Consider the following 15,901-nt stretch of genomic DNA (forward strand, 5'->3'; position numbering starts at 1 on the left):
CTAGAATCAGGGAGTTCAACCAGACTGCTACACAGTGAAGATTCCAACCATCACAATAAGTCACCTGGCTGTGGTTTGGTTTTTTTTTTGTTGTTATGGGACTGGTACAAAGCTCACCTTGTATGCATTTACTGGCTGAGACAACAACTGCATCAACAGGAAAGCAAGCCAGATATCAGAGAGAAATAGCAGCAGAAGAAACTATAACACTTTTAAGGAGTAATTCTTAGCTACTCCAATATGAATATACGCTTCTGAAAACATTTAAGATGTACATAACCATTTTAATAACTAGGTTTACTAAAACTGAAGAGTTGTAAGGTTTGGTTTTCTTCCAAATTTATTCTTATTGTTTGCCTGTGGTAACACTGGGAATTGTATTTATCACCGTCTCTACAGTCAATTTTCTGTTGCTGGGGTTTTCCTCCACTGGAAAGAAAATACATGAAAGCACAACTGTAAGTTAAAAATCTGGCATGCATCAGGATAGCTACAGAACCTTTCATCCATTCAGGTTAAAGCTATTTCCACCTGCCACTGCTGCACTTAGACAATTAAGAGTGCTGTGTTTAAAACCATGCCAAAATGCTTTAGAAAACCTTCAGCAGAATATACAGATCATGCAGTACCACACAATTCTTTCTTATGACAATGTTACTCACTAGGATCACAAAACAAAAATAGCCCACAACCAAACTAAAAGGCAGCTTACAAAAGCATATACATTCTCAAAGAGGCATTGCTCTACTAATAAATTCAATACTATGTAAAAAGCAATTCACATTTTATTTTAAATTGCAATAAACTGTACAAAATGTTTTATTCTTGCCAAAAATAACAGCAATATTTTCAGTCTTACTTCTAGACAAACGACGAACTCTTATTTTAATCTTTCCTGGGTGAGTTCACAAGTAAACAGACAATAAGATTCACTTTTTTTTTTTTTGTCAAACAGACTTACATCATTCTGGAATAGATCTTAGTTGTTTAGTGTCTGCAGGAAATTTCAGTACTCCTGCCATGCCTATTAAAAGCCTAACGTTGTGTCTCACACAAAGGAATGTAAACAGCCAAGAGATTAAAGAGGTTGACTCTTCCAGTGAAGCCTTAAATGTATCTCTGTACCACGAACATTCACTTTACACCAAGAACAGTCAAGAGCATGAGGCCTGTGCAACTGCTGAATTCATCTCCAAAATGCCATCTGAATGAACACCAAAGACAAATTCAAAAAGCATGAAGTCAAATTCTAAGTAACAGAACAGAAATGGATTATACCCTTTTGAACACTTTCAGTTTTTTTCTTAACCTATTTCATGATCAAATATTGTAACATCCCCATCAGATCTACAATCATCACAACATACTTTTTCCAAGATGCAATAAGCAAGCACCCAGTTAAGTCAATCAGATGCAGAAAGCATCTCTGCCAAGACCATGGGCTTATTTTCAGGCTTGTTTTTGTTCACATATGATATTTAATACAGGCTAACAGAACATAATGTGGGTTACTGATCACAGCTTCTTCAATCTGAGACCTAAGATGGAAATACAGTTGTGGTGATTATTTATTTCAGATTTTCAAGTCTTTTTTTTTTTTCCCCTCACTGAAAGTCAACTAGCAAAAAACTGTTTAATCAGACTGGTAAGAGCTTAAAAAATTAAGCGCTTTCTCTTACTTCAGAGTTGTTTGAGGGAAGAAAGTCTGCTTGAAATTCCACTTTACCTGGATAGAGTTTAATGTAGGTGTCCACCATTAAGTCTAAGTCATGTTTTATATCAATGTTTATGTTCAGCAAAGCTAGGTTGCTTGACCTTTGCTCTGTCAACGTGTTTTTCAGGTATGCCTTTAAGCGCTTCCGTCCCATTTCATATTTCTCATTCTCCACTTTCATCACTGGAAGAATGCACAAGACTTTAAGCAACGCATATACATTAGGGAAATACTTTATGTCTGGCAAGTGAAGTGCTTCATAAATAGTAGCTGGAAGTTCAATATCTTTTCCTCTGTGCTTCCACTTGATTCTCCAACAGTGAAGCTCAGCAGAAAGCGTGTCTGGATTGGGTAAGTCATTTTTGTACATGTCAGCATGATGCTCCTCAGACGTATTGAATTTGAGCTGACCCATGACTGAGGGCACTAATGATAAACACTTCAGAGCTTTTAAATGTTGTTCCGAGAATATATCTTTTAATTCTTGAATTATATGTTCCACTGTAGGGACACTAAGCATTTCCTTGTAGTAATTCTCGGATGTTAACTCGGAGTCCAAGTTACCCTGTTGCGACCTCCGAAATTTTCCAGGGAGTTTAATTTGTACATCCAGTTTTGCAGCCAAATTTGTTGCTTCCTCAAACCAAAATTCGTGGTAAACTTCAATATTCTCCATCACTTCATTCAGAGAATGCAACACTGCCGTTAAGCTGCTAGCTGCAAAGAATACATCTGACGTTTGTCCCTGGAGATTTTTTCCGAATGCTCTCGTAAAAGACAGAACATTTTTCAGAATTACAATAGTGACAATGAAGTCAAAATCTGTTAGTGCACTTGAAAGTACAAATGCTCGACCAGCGATGAAGTTGTTCCACCTGACAGTGGAATCGTTGCTTACCGCGTCCAAGCACAGTACCAACGCTTGGATGAGATCCACCAAAACCTCAAAAGTATCATGCCTGCCTGTCCACTGAGAACGGCAGATCTCCTTCAGCTCGTTACCCTTCTCCTCGTTGTTCTGAAATAGAGCAGAAATTGTGTTGTCCAGTTCTACCAGTAACTGTGGAGATCGACTAAAAAGACAGCGAACTTCTTCCATTGTTCCTAGGGCCATGGAAACACCAACAAGAGGAACTGACTTTGCCAACCATACGTTTAAGGCACAAGAAGAACACAGCGTGTACACAGCTTGTGGATACTTCTCCAAGAGTCTCGTAGCCACAACTTTCATTTTAGAAGCAAACCCACTGGAGACGATGTAGGCTTGTCCCCGACAGTATTCCATGTTCAGACCCCACTTTTCAGTAATAGTCGTATGGAACTTAACTGCTAATATTTCAGGATCTGCCTCATATGGTAAAAACCCTATGAATTCTTCTCTCAGGTTATGGGAATCATCAACAAATCTCACCAGGACTGGCAAATGCTCCTCTCCTGCTATGTCTACTACTTCATCAGTGACAAGAGAAAAGAAGTGTGAGTCTCTTACTTCCCTCAGTGTTTCTTCTCTAATGCAGCTCTCACAGATCTCGAGCATTTGTTTCTGCTGTGTTTTCGAACAATACTCGAGATTGACTGCAGTCATCTCAAATCGTTTCCTCAGAACTTCATCTCCAGCATTGATTCTATATTCCAGCAGGGCCTGAAAGTTATCTGAAGTAAAAATACCTTCTGGAAGCTCATCGACATTATGGCTATCCAAGGGAATATTTTGTTTACCCATTAGGATCAAAATTTCAAACAATGACTTAAGATAATCCTTGTTTTCTCTTTCTTCCAGAGTTAAAGGAACAGATTTTTCCTCCTGCTGCTCCCCACCTTCCTCTGCGACAGTGTTTTGTGCATTGCTCTCATTCAGTTCTTGAGTTGCCTGCTCCCGTTCAAAAGCTTCATTAACTAAGAAACACAAAACATGGTGTTAACATATCTAAAACATATACTTTTCCCCTACTATCTCTATTATCTTTAAGAAATAGAAGGGAATGTAAGAAGTAATGGAATCCAAAGAAGAATGATTCCAGTTTAAAAGCAACTGACTACTTTGGAATGAGCTTAGATGAGCTATCTGAATCAAGTAGCAACTAAATTATCCCCCTGAATAAATAAATACATTTACAGTTATGTGCCTTACTGTTCCTTATCAGCCTCAGTAAACAAAGTTTTTATGATTTCATCATTTTGCCTACTTACTCTTTTGCTGCTTCAGTGTTCTTATTTCATCTTCACTCTTAAAAATAAAAAAAAGATACACTGATGTTACTGTCTACCAAATGACCCCTTAAAATACTGAAATATATCAGGTCAGATGTAAATATTGCAGATGAGACCATTTTCAATGTGTTAATACCTACCAAAAAGGTGGTAGAAGGTCTAAGAGGAGGTTCTTCAGGTAGTTTATTGCTGTCACAACATATATCTACTAATTACAGAAGAATGGTTTGCTACTACTGCTAGGGTTCCCATACTTGCATCAGGAGTTTGTTCAATCTGCATTCTACAATTATGAGTAAATCAATTACATTAAAGAATTCAATTCTAGTACAAACATGTACTGAGTAACTAGACAGCACTGCCTTCAATTATTTTCTAATTTTCAGTTAATAAACAGATTTATCAAATGCATTTAGAAATTGACTTTAGTGCTCTGATGTATAAACAGAGTTTAGGAGTTGAATTCCTCTTCATTCTCAGTACACTGAAATCCACAGAGACCTAAAGACACTAAGTGTCACAAAAGAGCCATTGACAAGTTACAGTTCCATGAGAAATTGCTTGACCTTGCTTTTACACGTGGATTTCCAGATTACCTCATTAGGCTTTTCTTAGCAGATAAAACTTCAATCAGTGCAGCATTTGGGTTTTAAATTAATCAAAAACATACGAGACTAGCAGTACAGAAACAGAAAACACTATGCATTATTAGACATTTCATATAAAATTTCACAGACTTAATTGTTTTCACAGTTTTAACATTAAAAAACCAAACTTACTTTAAAAACTTACCAGCTCTTTTATCCGTTTTCTATGTCTGCTGTGGGGATTGTTCAAGTGACTTGTAAGATCAAATATAGTTGGCACAGCATTATCTCTTAAAACTGTTCTGTAAGGGCTCTGTAAGAAGACATGTAGATTAGTGATGCCTCTGGGAAGTGAGCATGGTCTCTGAAATTTTGTGAGTTTTGTGTTGTGTGTACGAAGAGCATCACTTACGAATTTCTGTGAGTTTTGTGCATGATATTTTATCACTAACTAGAAAATAAAACTGCAAAAGATTATCAGAGCAGACACAAAGTTCTACTATGCAATTCCCATTTCAAAGATGTCTGGAGAAGACTGGAAATGAGATTTTTGAGATAACAAGTACAGTCACTTTTTCCTCTCCTTTGTCCTCATGATACAGATTCCTGGCACAGCAATTTTAAGTTACCTGAATGTTATGTTTGTTGGTTTGTTTTTAATAAATATTCTGGACATACAGACACCTACACATCAGACAGGAAACACTTCGATGGTATTGAAGGAAAACGTGTGAAATGAAGAGGAGGAAGAACTCTAGATGGTCATATAAACATTTCCAGCAGTTGAAGTGTTTTAAATAGAAATTTAAGTTCACAGTATATGCAAATATATGTTGCCTAAATTGAAGTCTTTCCATTAAGAACAGACCTTTAACTGACTGTATTTGAACGTATCATTGGACTGAAGTAGATTTCAAAGACAGTTTCATAAAGCTTCACTGCAGATCCAGAATTATTTCCAAAATGCATTTATTGGTTTGTTTTTGGGTTGCTTGCTAAATAAATGCCCTGTCATGTGCACTACCACTAGGAGCTCATAGTCTGAGCTGCATGTTTTAATTATTCTACATAACGAGAAGATGAACTTTGCCTATTTCAGTCTAGAATCAGAAGTTGGTACAAAGCCACCAATCTATTGTTTCCTACTGCTAAGCAAGCTGTTAAAAAAATGGCATCATCTTAATGAAGTAAGTCTTCAATTCTTCTTGCTAACAGGAAACAGTACCATGATTTTTGCTGGATAAAAAATGGCAGGAAGCAAAAGCCTGATAGATAGAATGTTGAAACCTCTTGGCCACAGCTGAGTGCAACTGAACTGAATTGCACCACACACACTTCAGTAACAGCACATTAATGATTTTAAATAATTAGAGGTATGCAAACATGCATTCTTACACCAAATAAATGTAAATAATGTTGTAACATCCAGCGACAGTAAACAAAATCAATACTGTTTTGCATGAGGAAAGAACTGCAATGAAGACCAGACCTACACAAACATTAAGCCAGCAGAAGCAGCTCTTCATTTCTTATCCCAAACTGCTCATTTCCACCTCATCCTTTGTGCCAGTACAAACATCTGCAAGTTTGTGCAGGACCCTGGGCCATGACAACAACGTCAGTTAAAATTAAGATAATAATTTTCCCAGAGAGCACTTGTGAGATCAAAGATGAAAATGCAGCCATTCAAATTAAAAATAATCTTAATCCTGTTGTGCAAAGCACAGTAAACAAATGCTTGGTTTTACTTACACTTCTACATATCATAGAGGTCTCAAAATGCTTAGCGCACAGTCTGTAGTGCTTGTTGAGTTGATCTGGAGTTTTATCTTCTAAATCTGCCCTTCGACAGTTCTCTACCCATCTCTGACACCTGCATGGAAGCAGACAAAAGTTAGCCAGTTTTAAGTTTAAACAAAACACCCTACGGTTTCAAACCCTGCTCATAACCAGTGTGTGTTGAGCCTCACTGTTCATGAAAGGCGGTAAAGAATCACAAGCTCTATCAAAAATCTGCTTTTATACACTTGCTTACCATTCCGTATCACCCAGGCAGTCACTAATTGATGTAAACTGGCCAGCTTGTACTTTCCCCAATGGGGTCTATGCAACCACACTTGAGCAGCACGCAGCATCCAGTAAAATTCATCTACTATTTCATCTGTGCAGTAAATTAAATGTATAGATAAGCAGATTTCAGCAGTCATGAGTATCTCAGTATTTGGAAGATCTAAATAAAACCAAGTCATCTTGTTTCCTCAGGGACAATTATCTGTTATAGTGCACACGCACCTTGAGGCACCACAGACCCACCATATACAATAACTATAATCTGATGGAAGATTTATTGATAACTGTGACTATGTAATGCACAAGCTCCTATACCTCCTAGGCCAAAACCTTCCCCAAACAAACTGAAGAAAGCCAGAAACAGCTACATTACCAATAACTACAATGCTATCAACAATAATCCTACAGTAAAAACAAGAAGGAACTTTCACTATATTCTCAATTATTTCTTTTACAACACTTTGCTGCATACTTCTCAGCTTTTCAACTCGGATTTCTTTCTCTCTTTTTTTTTTTTTAATTGGTACTTGCTGGCAATGCCCACGAAGTTCCAGGAAACTACTTGAAGAAGTTTTATGAAGAGTCTACTGTTTCAGCAAGGTGAAGTGAGGCAGATCTCCCTACAGCCCCAGCCATCACTGAAATTCACGAAAGAGCACAAGTTAATGGATTCACATAAAAGCAAAAATTACTCCCAAAAGAAGAGTCCTTCACCACAAAAAACCAACCAAACAAAAAAACCTGCTAGAAGCTGTGAGGAAACAATATTAGAATCCTTTCTCATTGCAAACATGGGATTAGGAACAAGGAGGAAGAACAATAATTACCAACTATTCAGTGATTTAGGGAGGAAGGTTGTTTCTCCAAATGTGTCAGTGAGCAGCTCACGTTAGGAAATCCACAGCTCTGAGTGGATTCACAATCACCTCTGCTTTAACTGAGGGCAATAAAGAATAACCACGAAGGTGAAAGAGAAGGACTTGGATTCTGATTTCTGAAGCCTGAACTGTGGGTGCATTTTAACTTCAGTTCATACAAAACATAAAAATAACAACAGCAGCAAGTACCATAAAACATGAATCATTTCTCACAGGTTATTCTCTTAGATTCACAGACAACATCCTTAGGAATGGATTAAAATAAAAAGACTTTTCTTGCTCAGTCTTTTGGCAGCACAGGTCTTGCACTCCTGCCTGGAAAATGCAAACACCCCAACAAGAGAACAGGAGAGCATTCTTCATTTAACCACGAAGCATAAATATGGCTTTTCACATTGGAGAGCTTTGATGTGCAGACTATGTTCAGCCTGGCTCTAATACTAAGCAGGTGCTCCAATTACCAAACAATTAAGGGCAATCATACTGACTGCCACAAGAGCTATGAGCCTCCCAACAGTCAATGCAGAAGGCTTCAGTCCAGAGAGGGATTCAGAACAAGAGCCTGACCTTACCTGCCTCTCTCCACTGACTCAGAGAAGTTGAGGAGGACCACCAAAGGGCAAAGTCAAAGCTCCTTGCTTTATAATAGCCACTCTGAAACACCTCCTGGCAAACACAGGAACAAATTCATGGTAGCAATGGCTCATCTACAGCACATACATTGGAACTGGGATACTTACATATATACTCCAAGGCTAAGTCAGCCCAAAGACCTCCATCTCCAATGTTGCTGCCATCCAGAGAACAAGTTGAGGACATACTAGTGGAAGCTAGGCCCCAGACTCTTCAGCAATATCAAAAAGACACTATAAGCTTTTCAGTGCAGTCATGCTGGTGAAAAGTTTCACAAAGTTATAAATACCAAATGCTCCTCTCCTTTCCTGTTTTCTCCCCTGGTTACACAAAGGCAGCTGTGGCTGCCACCTTCTGTGCTGAAGTCCTCTCCTGAGTGCATGATCTGAAAGAAGCCTTGGCACAAAGAGCCTGAGTTTTTGGATGCTGATCAGGCATGGCTACCAAGTTCCTCACCCCACTGGATCATAAGATCTGTAACTGGAGCCCTAGAATCTACAGCACTTTACTGGCAAAGGCTGGAGTAGCAGTGTTTTGTTGGGTATCACATGACTAAAGGGAGATGTTATGTGATTGGACTAGATACGCCAACACTGAATTCCAGTTTGGCACCTTAGCCTGAACAAGACTATGGCTTCAAAACAAACACTCTCTGAAGAATGAGGAATAGAAGAAGTTAAGAAAAAGGAGGTCATACCTCTAGAAACACCCAGCATAGCAGTACTTGGTATTATCCAAGTAGCAATTAAAAAGATTTTAGAATAAAATTAGGTACAAAAATTTCTTTAAGAGGTCAGTTAATGCCCACTGTATAATGCCGCTTTAGGTGCAAAATATTTGGCAAAAATTAAAAGCCTCTTTCAATGCAATATTTTACACCACTACTTAGTATCATACAATAGGCTTTAAGGAGGTTTTCCTCAGTCACAAATTAAATATATTCAGGGACCTGCTGACATCTGATGGAAGCTCAAACAACATTTATGCCACCTCAATATTGGGCAACTGCAGAAGAATAGCATCTCTGTCCCTTTGAAAAGCATTTTACATTTTGTTTCAAATACATCTTACAGTAATGAAAAGTCAGAAACACAGATGATGGTTAAGCAGGTGGATCTTACTGTGAGGATCACTGCCTAGACTGCACAGAACTGTGAAATACATCTTTATTGCCACAAGAGGCATTCGTGTATGATTGGAAAATACTACATACCATCCACTAAATGCAGTCAGGTCTTTCGCAAAGCCTCATCTGTGCACTGGTTCTTGATTTCCACAGGTAGCAACCATAAATTAAACCAGCCTTAAAGCATCTGGTTAGCTACCTCAGACTTGCTAACACTTGAAAGATCCATAATGGAATGTCCAATCAGAGGTACTTAGCACTGAACTGGGAAGAAGTAAAGGCAATGACTCAATTACTGTGGAAAAACTGAAAGCAGTACTGCAATTTATGAAATTGTTTGGTCACCATACCACTTTGACCTACAGTGAGGTCTCTATGATAGCAAGCAGGGCTGGAAAGCCATTTCCTGACATTTACAATCACAGATCACTGGGTTGCTCAAATAGGAGAATAAATCACTACCTTCCCTCAGCATACAAGACAGAATGTTCAAAGGATTTAATCAATCTTTAAATACCAACAGTTGCTAAATGGAATAGATGATAATTTTGGAGAGTTTACCATGAGTTTGAGCAAAAAATATAAGATACTGGGGAAAAAAACAAACGAGAGCAGTGAAAGAGCATCACGTTTGCCACTTTTGCCACTAGACCAGATTGCTCAAAGCCCCATCCAGCCTGGTCTTGAAACATTAGGTGCAGCTTACCATTCCTTTGGAAAGAAAGGTCTAGACCATAGAATCCTTTGAGTCGGAAAGGGATCTTTAAAGGCCAACTGGTCCCACTCCACAGGGACATCTGTAGCTCAACCAGGTTGCTTACAAGTCACCCATCAGGGTCAATTTTAACATTACGTTCTACTATTTTGTTACAGGAACGTTAATCTTATCCTGATCTACTTCAAGGGGATTATAATGCAGTCATGCTTACAGAATGCATGCATATTCACATCAATGCCAGTGTAGAAATGTAAGACAATAAGCCACTCCTACAACCACGACTGAGATCCAATCCCATGGGCATTTCTTTGGCAAACATTAATTTATGCTGTTCAACTCACTGTACCTGATATACACTGTTTTCTCAAAAGTCCTTTAACTCTAAACTTCCACAAATGATGGATGACAGTAATATGGTGCTAATTCTTAAATACATTAAGAAGTCTTAAAACAAAGTGTTAGTTATTCTATTAACTGCACATTTCTGGACATCGTTCTGTTGTGCTACCATGAAAACATTAAATCAAAGTCCCTTTCAATACAGAAGTTATGAACTGAAGAGGGTTTTTTCTTGGTACAATAAACCATCATTCAGTGATCAGTTTCCCACAAATTGACAAGTCAGATTTTCCAGCAAGGACTCCTTACAAATTAAGCCTGAAGCTCAGAGAGCACCAAAACTCAATTTTGCAGAAAACACTTCTTCCTTATATTCAATCTAAATCTGTTCTTCTTTAGAACAAAACCATTTCCCTTAGTCCTATCCCTGAGAAAAGTCTGTTCCCTTCTTTCTTACAGCCCCCCTTTAGATAAAGAAGACCACTCTCAGGTATCCCTGGAACTTTCTCTTCTCCAGTCTCAACAGTCCCAGCTCTCTCAGTCTGTCCTCTTAGACAGATGTTCTATTCTTTGGATCATTTCTGTGGCCATTCTCTTCAGCAGGTCCATGTCTCTCCTGCACTGAGGACTCCACATCCAGATAGAGTACTCCAGGTGAGATCTCACAGTGCAGAGCAGAGGGGCAGGATCACCCCCTCACCATGCTGACACTGTGTTAGACACAGCCCAGGATACAGTAGGCTTTCTGGGTTGTGTGACCACACTGGATCATGTGTAGCTGCCACCCACCAGGTCCTTTCCAGCAGAGTTGAGCTCCATCCTTACATCCCCCAGCTTGCACTGATAGTGAGGGTTGCCACAATGCAGGTGCAGACTTGTGTGTGGATTCTTGGAGAAGCCATGCTGGTTATCTCATATCACCTCTCTGCCTTCCATGAGCCTTAGCATAGCTTCCAGGAGAATCTTCTCCATGACCTACACTGGCACAGAGGTGAAGCTGACAGGTTGATTTCTACATTTAAACATGTGACTTATTTCTCACAGCATTTTCCATGGCACAAATCACTCATGCAACTGTTGCTTTATTAGTGCACTGACTCTGCTTTTCACTGGGAACTTGAGTACCTCATCACTTCTGCTGTTGCTTGGGATGCTCTACCAGTGACCACCAACTCACTGACAGCTGCTTGTCACAGAGTTTGCAAGAGACCTTAAAGCTCACCCAGTTCCAACTTCCATGCCATGGGCTGGTTGCCACCCACTAGCTCAGGCTGCACAGGGTCCAGGGATGGGGCACTTCCAGCCTTTCTGAGCAGCCTGTGCCAGGGCCTAACCACCCTCTGGGTAAAGAATTTCCTGCTAACATGTAACCTAAATCTGCCCCCATCTAGTTTAAAACCCTTTGTCCTGTCACTATCAGACCATGTAAGAAGTTGCTCTCCCTCCTGTTTATAAGTTCATTTCAAGTACTGGAAGGCTGTAATGAGGTCACCCCAGAGCCTTCTCTTCTCCAGGCTGAACAAGCCCCTCATCTTTCCTTCTTAGGAGAGGTTCTCCAGCTCTTTGAGCATCTTAATGGCCTCCTCTGGACCCACTCCAACAGCTCTGCATCCTTCCTGTGCAGGAGACCCTAGACACGGATGCAGTACTCCAGATGGGCCTCGCAAGGGCAGAGTAGAAAGAGACAATGACTTTCCTTGCTCTGCTGCCAGCCCTCTCTTTATGCAGTCTAGGGTATGGTTGGCCTCCTGGACTGCAAGCCACATTCTGTTTAATGTGACCCAGGGTACTGTTGGCCCTCTTGGCAACAAGAGCACACTGTTGGCTCATAGACTACCTGTCATCCACTACGATCCCTTCTCTGAAGGGCTGCTCTCAGTGAGTACTTCTCCCAGTCTGCATCCATACGTGGGATTGCACAGACTCAATTGCACCACCTTGCACTTGGTTGAACCTCACTTGGTTCATGTGGGCCTACTTTTCGAGTCCGTCCAGGTCCCTTCCTTCTGCTGTGCCACTCAGTTCGGTGTCACCAGCAAACTTCTTGAGGGTGCACACAAACCTATCATCTATGTCACTGAGAAAGATGTTAAACCTGTCCCAAGACAGACCCCTGGAGGCCTCCACCTGGACACAGAACCATTTACAAGAACCTTTTGATTGTGGCCATCCAACCAATTCTTTAACCATCTGGGCACTGAGCCCATTTATCAAATGGGGGAGACTGGAGACACCCCAGGGTCCCCCTGGCCCAACCCTGCCCCAGCAAAGCCACCCACAGCACAGTACAGAGGGCTTTCGAAGGAAGACACTCCAGAACCTCCTTAATCCCTGTGCCCATGCTCCAGCACCTCACAGCACAGAAATGCTACTGATGAGCATGAGACACCTGTCAAATCAAGGCACCCTCAGAGCCAAGCAACCCTTCACTCCCCCACGCACCAGCAGCCTTTCACAGTCCCTCATGGCCTCTCAGATCCTTCCTCTTGCATCCCCATCGCCCACTCCTCGTGTTCCCACTCTCACACAACCACCCCGCATAGAGGGGCGCAGTGGGAGCAACGAGCGGCCCCTTCGACGCATGCGCAGCAGCGCGCCCGCCTCCCGCCGCGGGCCGGAGGGTCCCGCAGAGCCCCGCCCCTCGGGCACCACAGAGCGGGCGGCCGCCGCCGGGAGGAGAAGCGGGCGGCTCCTCACAGCGGAGTACTTCCCGCCTAGGTGAGGAGGAGCACGGAAAAAGGAGGAGGAAGGGAGGGAGAGAGCGAGCCGCCTCCCTGCCGGGGTGACCGAGGCCGGGTACTGAGAGGAGAAGGCGAGGCCCACTGCCCGCTCGTCCCCTCCCCGCTTGTCTTTCCCGATCTGGGCTCTCACCTGACCGGGTCCCGGGGGAAGCGGAAGAAGGCCAGGTCGGACTGCGTGCTCTTGCGGGTGCAGTTGGGGGCCGCGCAGAAGTTCGGCATGGCCCCCCCCCGATCGGAGGGGCTGCCCCTTTAAATCCGCCGGGCCGCAGGGGGGGGATGTGGGGTGGAGGAGGAGGTGGAGGAGGTGGAGGCCGGGGGGGGAGGGAGGGAGGGAGGAGGGGTAGGGGGGGGAAGCGGCTCCACACTGCTGTGAGCGGCCGGGAGGATTCACCGCCACCCTCCGCCGGGAGCAAGGGCCGCCTCCTTCCCGCGGTGCACTGGGCCCGGCCGTTCGCAGCGCGCATGCGCCATGCGGAACCCGGATGCATTTTGCGCATGCGAACTGCTCGCAGGGCCGTCTCGCGTCCCGTGCGCGGGAGGGCGGTGCGCCTGCGCAGTAGGGCAGCCGCAGGGAGCGTTATGCGCATGCGCAAAACAGCGTCGAGGGCGCATGTTATCCGCGGTGTCCGTAGAGATTACGTGAAAGCGGCGGCTCGTAAGGAGGAAATAAACCATTAATAAAAAATTCATTAGTAAGGCACTACAGCCACGAAGCTGAATCTCCACAGGTTCCGATGTGAGAGTGCGTGGGTCAAAGGAGAAAGGACATCAAGCTGAAGAATAAAGGGCTATAGTGTGTTACTCCATCATAAAGAGTTGTGCACCGAGGAGGTGAAGCATCACACCCTGACATTTACCTTTTGAACACAAATGAGCTGTTAGGATCACCAAAGAGACAGTGTGAATTGTACAGCCTATATAAATAATGTCTGTATGATACCGAGCTTATTTACTGTAAAAACAATCCTCAGTTACAGAATAAGGTCATAACCTTTTTCTCTCGCATATTCTGTTTAGCTCTTCAGGAAGATACTAATCCACAGCCTGGATGGATATCGAGACAAACCAAAAGCTGGGCAGTGAGTGTTGAGAAGTCATCAAAATGAGGAGCCTACCTGCTCTGAAGACCTCATCTCTTTCACTGGCCAAAATAGAATTGAGTTTAGGAAAAAAAATAAAAAACAGATTAGAAATTGGAATAGCTAGAGGAAGGGTTCATTCATGAAATATGGCCTGTTCACAGCAAGAGAATAAATCTTGGCCATTCTGAAATGTATAAATGTTGTCAAACAGGAATTGTTCAAGTAGGGTAGCGCTGTACTTTACGAGTTCACCTTTGCTGTGGATGTCTCTTACATTGCTGTAAAGTCACACAGAATTCTGACAAATAAATGTGATGGAATTTTGGAAGCGTAATTTAGATTATGAGAAATGAGATTGGCAAAGTAAATGTCTTTTCAAAACAATTTATGAACTTAAAAAAAATCATTTGGTTCCTTTTGGATGGGCTTTACACTTTTCCAGCTTTTTGTGCTTGGTGTGAGTAGGAGAAAAATTGTCTGTTTGAAAAGGAAGCCTTATTATCAAGTGCCATTCAAACTGGGAATTTCAAAGCCTATCTCATTTGGACTAATTTAAATAGCATGAGTTTATGTGATGTTAATTCTTTACCAGAATTTTGGCTCTGCCATTTAGCTCTATTCATTCTTTTTGAGTAATTTGAGTCATCAGTTTCAGCTGATGCTGAAGATGTGTTTAGCTATACCTAATTATTGTCACTGTCTAGACAATCACCAACATTCATATCCAGTGAAATGTATACGGGAATTGATCAGATCAGAAATAGCTTTTTCTGGTTCTTAAATATACAGATTTATCTTGGATAGTTTAGTTTTAATTCAGGTGAGTTTATTGTTTGATTTGCTTTGCAGATTGCATAAATGTTCATGCTAATGTAGGGAAATGCACAGAACAGGATCATTTTCAATCACAGTAGCAGTTTAGCAGCATGATTGTATGGCATTAACTTGAAGCTTCCTATTTTAAAAATACAATTAAAACCTGTTTCATTATGGAAAAAATACCTCTTCTCCCTTAACTAGTAACAGCAGTGCTCGTACATATTGCGCAGGATTGAAGGGCCTTTTTTCCCTTCAAATTCTATTCATCAAACAAAGGAATTGTGTGCAGAACTTTTTAAGACTCTGTAAAGACAGCAGAAGACTACAACAGTATTAAAAATTTATTAACCATAGCTTATTTCCCAATGACTACTGAAGTATCACCATACCAGCATGGTACAGCTGTTATTTTATTAAACAGAGGTCACGTGCTGTATTAGTAGTGTTATGCAGGTGATCTGTATCATCCAGAGAAATTATTAAAGGAATTATGTGTGTTCGTATGTGTTTGTGTGGATTTTTAATCGCTTTATTCCAGCTGAACTCTAGGATTTTATTCAACATTATTGTAGTTGCAAAATGGTCTCTTTAATGTGCTTCTGGAAATGAATGGGATGTCTCTCTCACAGGGTGCAGCTTGAAGGATGAGCTGCTGGAGAGGAACTCTGAAGAGAGGGATCTGGGTGTCCTGGTGGATGACAGGTTGGCCATGAGCACTGTGCCCTGGTGGCCAAGAAGGACAATGGGATCCTGGGCTGCATTCAGAAGAGCGTGGCCAGCAGGTCGAGGGAGGGGATCCTCCCCCCTCTGCTCTGCCCTGGTGAGGCCTCACCTGGAGCACTGTGTCCACTTCTGGGCTCTCTGGTACAAAAAAGACAGGGATCTCCTGGAAAGAGTCCAGTGGAGGGCCACAAAGATGATAAAGGGCGTGGAACAGCTCCCTTATGAGGAAAGGCTGAGAGAGCTGGGGCTGTTCAGCCTTG

General features: G+C 41.9%; 1 protein-coding gene across 2 annotated transcripts; it reads right to left on the minus strand.

Annotated features, from left to right (window-relative positions):
• Positions 1-261: 261 nt before the first annotated feature.
• Positions 262-13,450, minus strand: THAP12 (THAP domain containing 12). 2 transcript variants are annotated; one of them, XM_065729906.1, is made up of 5 exons: positions 13,148-13,450; positions 6,265-6,385; positions 4,718-4,825; positions 3,905-3,941; positions 262-3,610 (listed from the first exon to the last, which is right to left on the minus strand). In XM_065729906.1, exons 1-5 carry the CDS (start codon positions 13,234-13,236, stop codon positions 1,662-1,664), a joined length of 2,304 nt encoding a protein of 767 aa, XP_065585978.1. In that variant the 5' UTR covers positions 13,237-13,450; the 3' UTR covers positions 262-1,661. The 2 variants fall into 2 exon arrangements, with proteins under 2 accessions (XP_065585978.1, XP_065585979.1); XM_065729907.1 differs by lacking the exon at positions 13,148-13,450 and adding an exon at positions 7,055-7,072 and having other exon boundaries at positions 263-3,610.
• Between the last annotated feature and the right edge of the window lie 2,451 nt (positions 13,451-15,901).

Source organism: Cyrtonyx montezumae, unplaced genomic scaffold (genome assembly GCF_038088225.1).
Source record: "Cyrtonyx montezumae isolate F1298 unplaced genomic scaffold, pur_monq_1.0 scaffold_12, whole genome shotgun sequence".
Taxonomy (NCBI): Eukaryota; Metazoa; Chordata; class Aves; order Galliformes; family Odontophoridae; genus Cyrtonyx; species Cyrtonyx montezumae.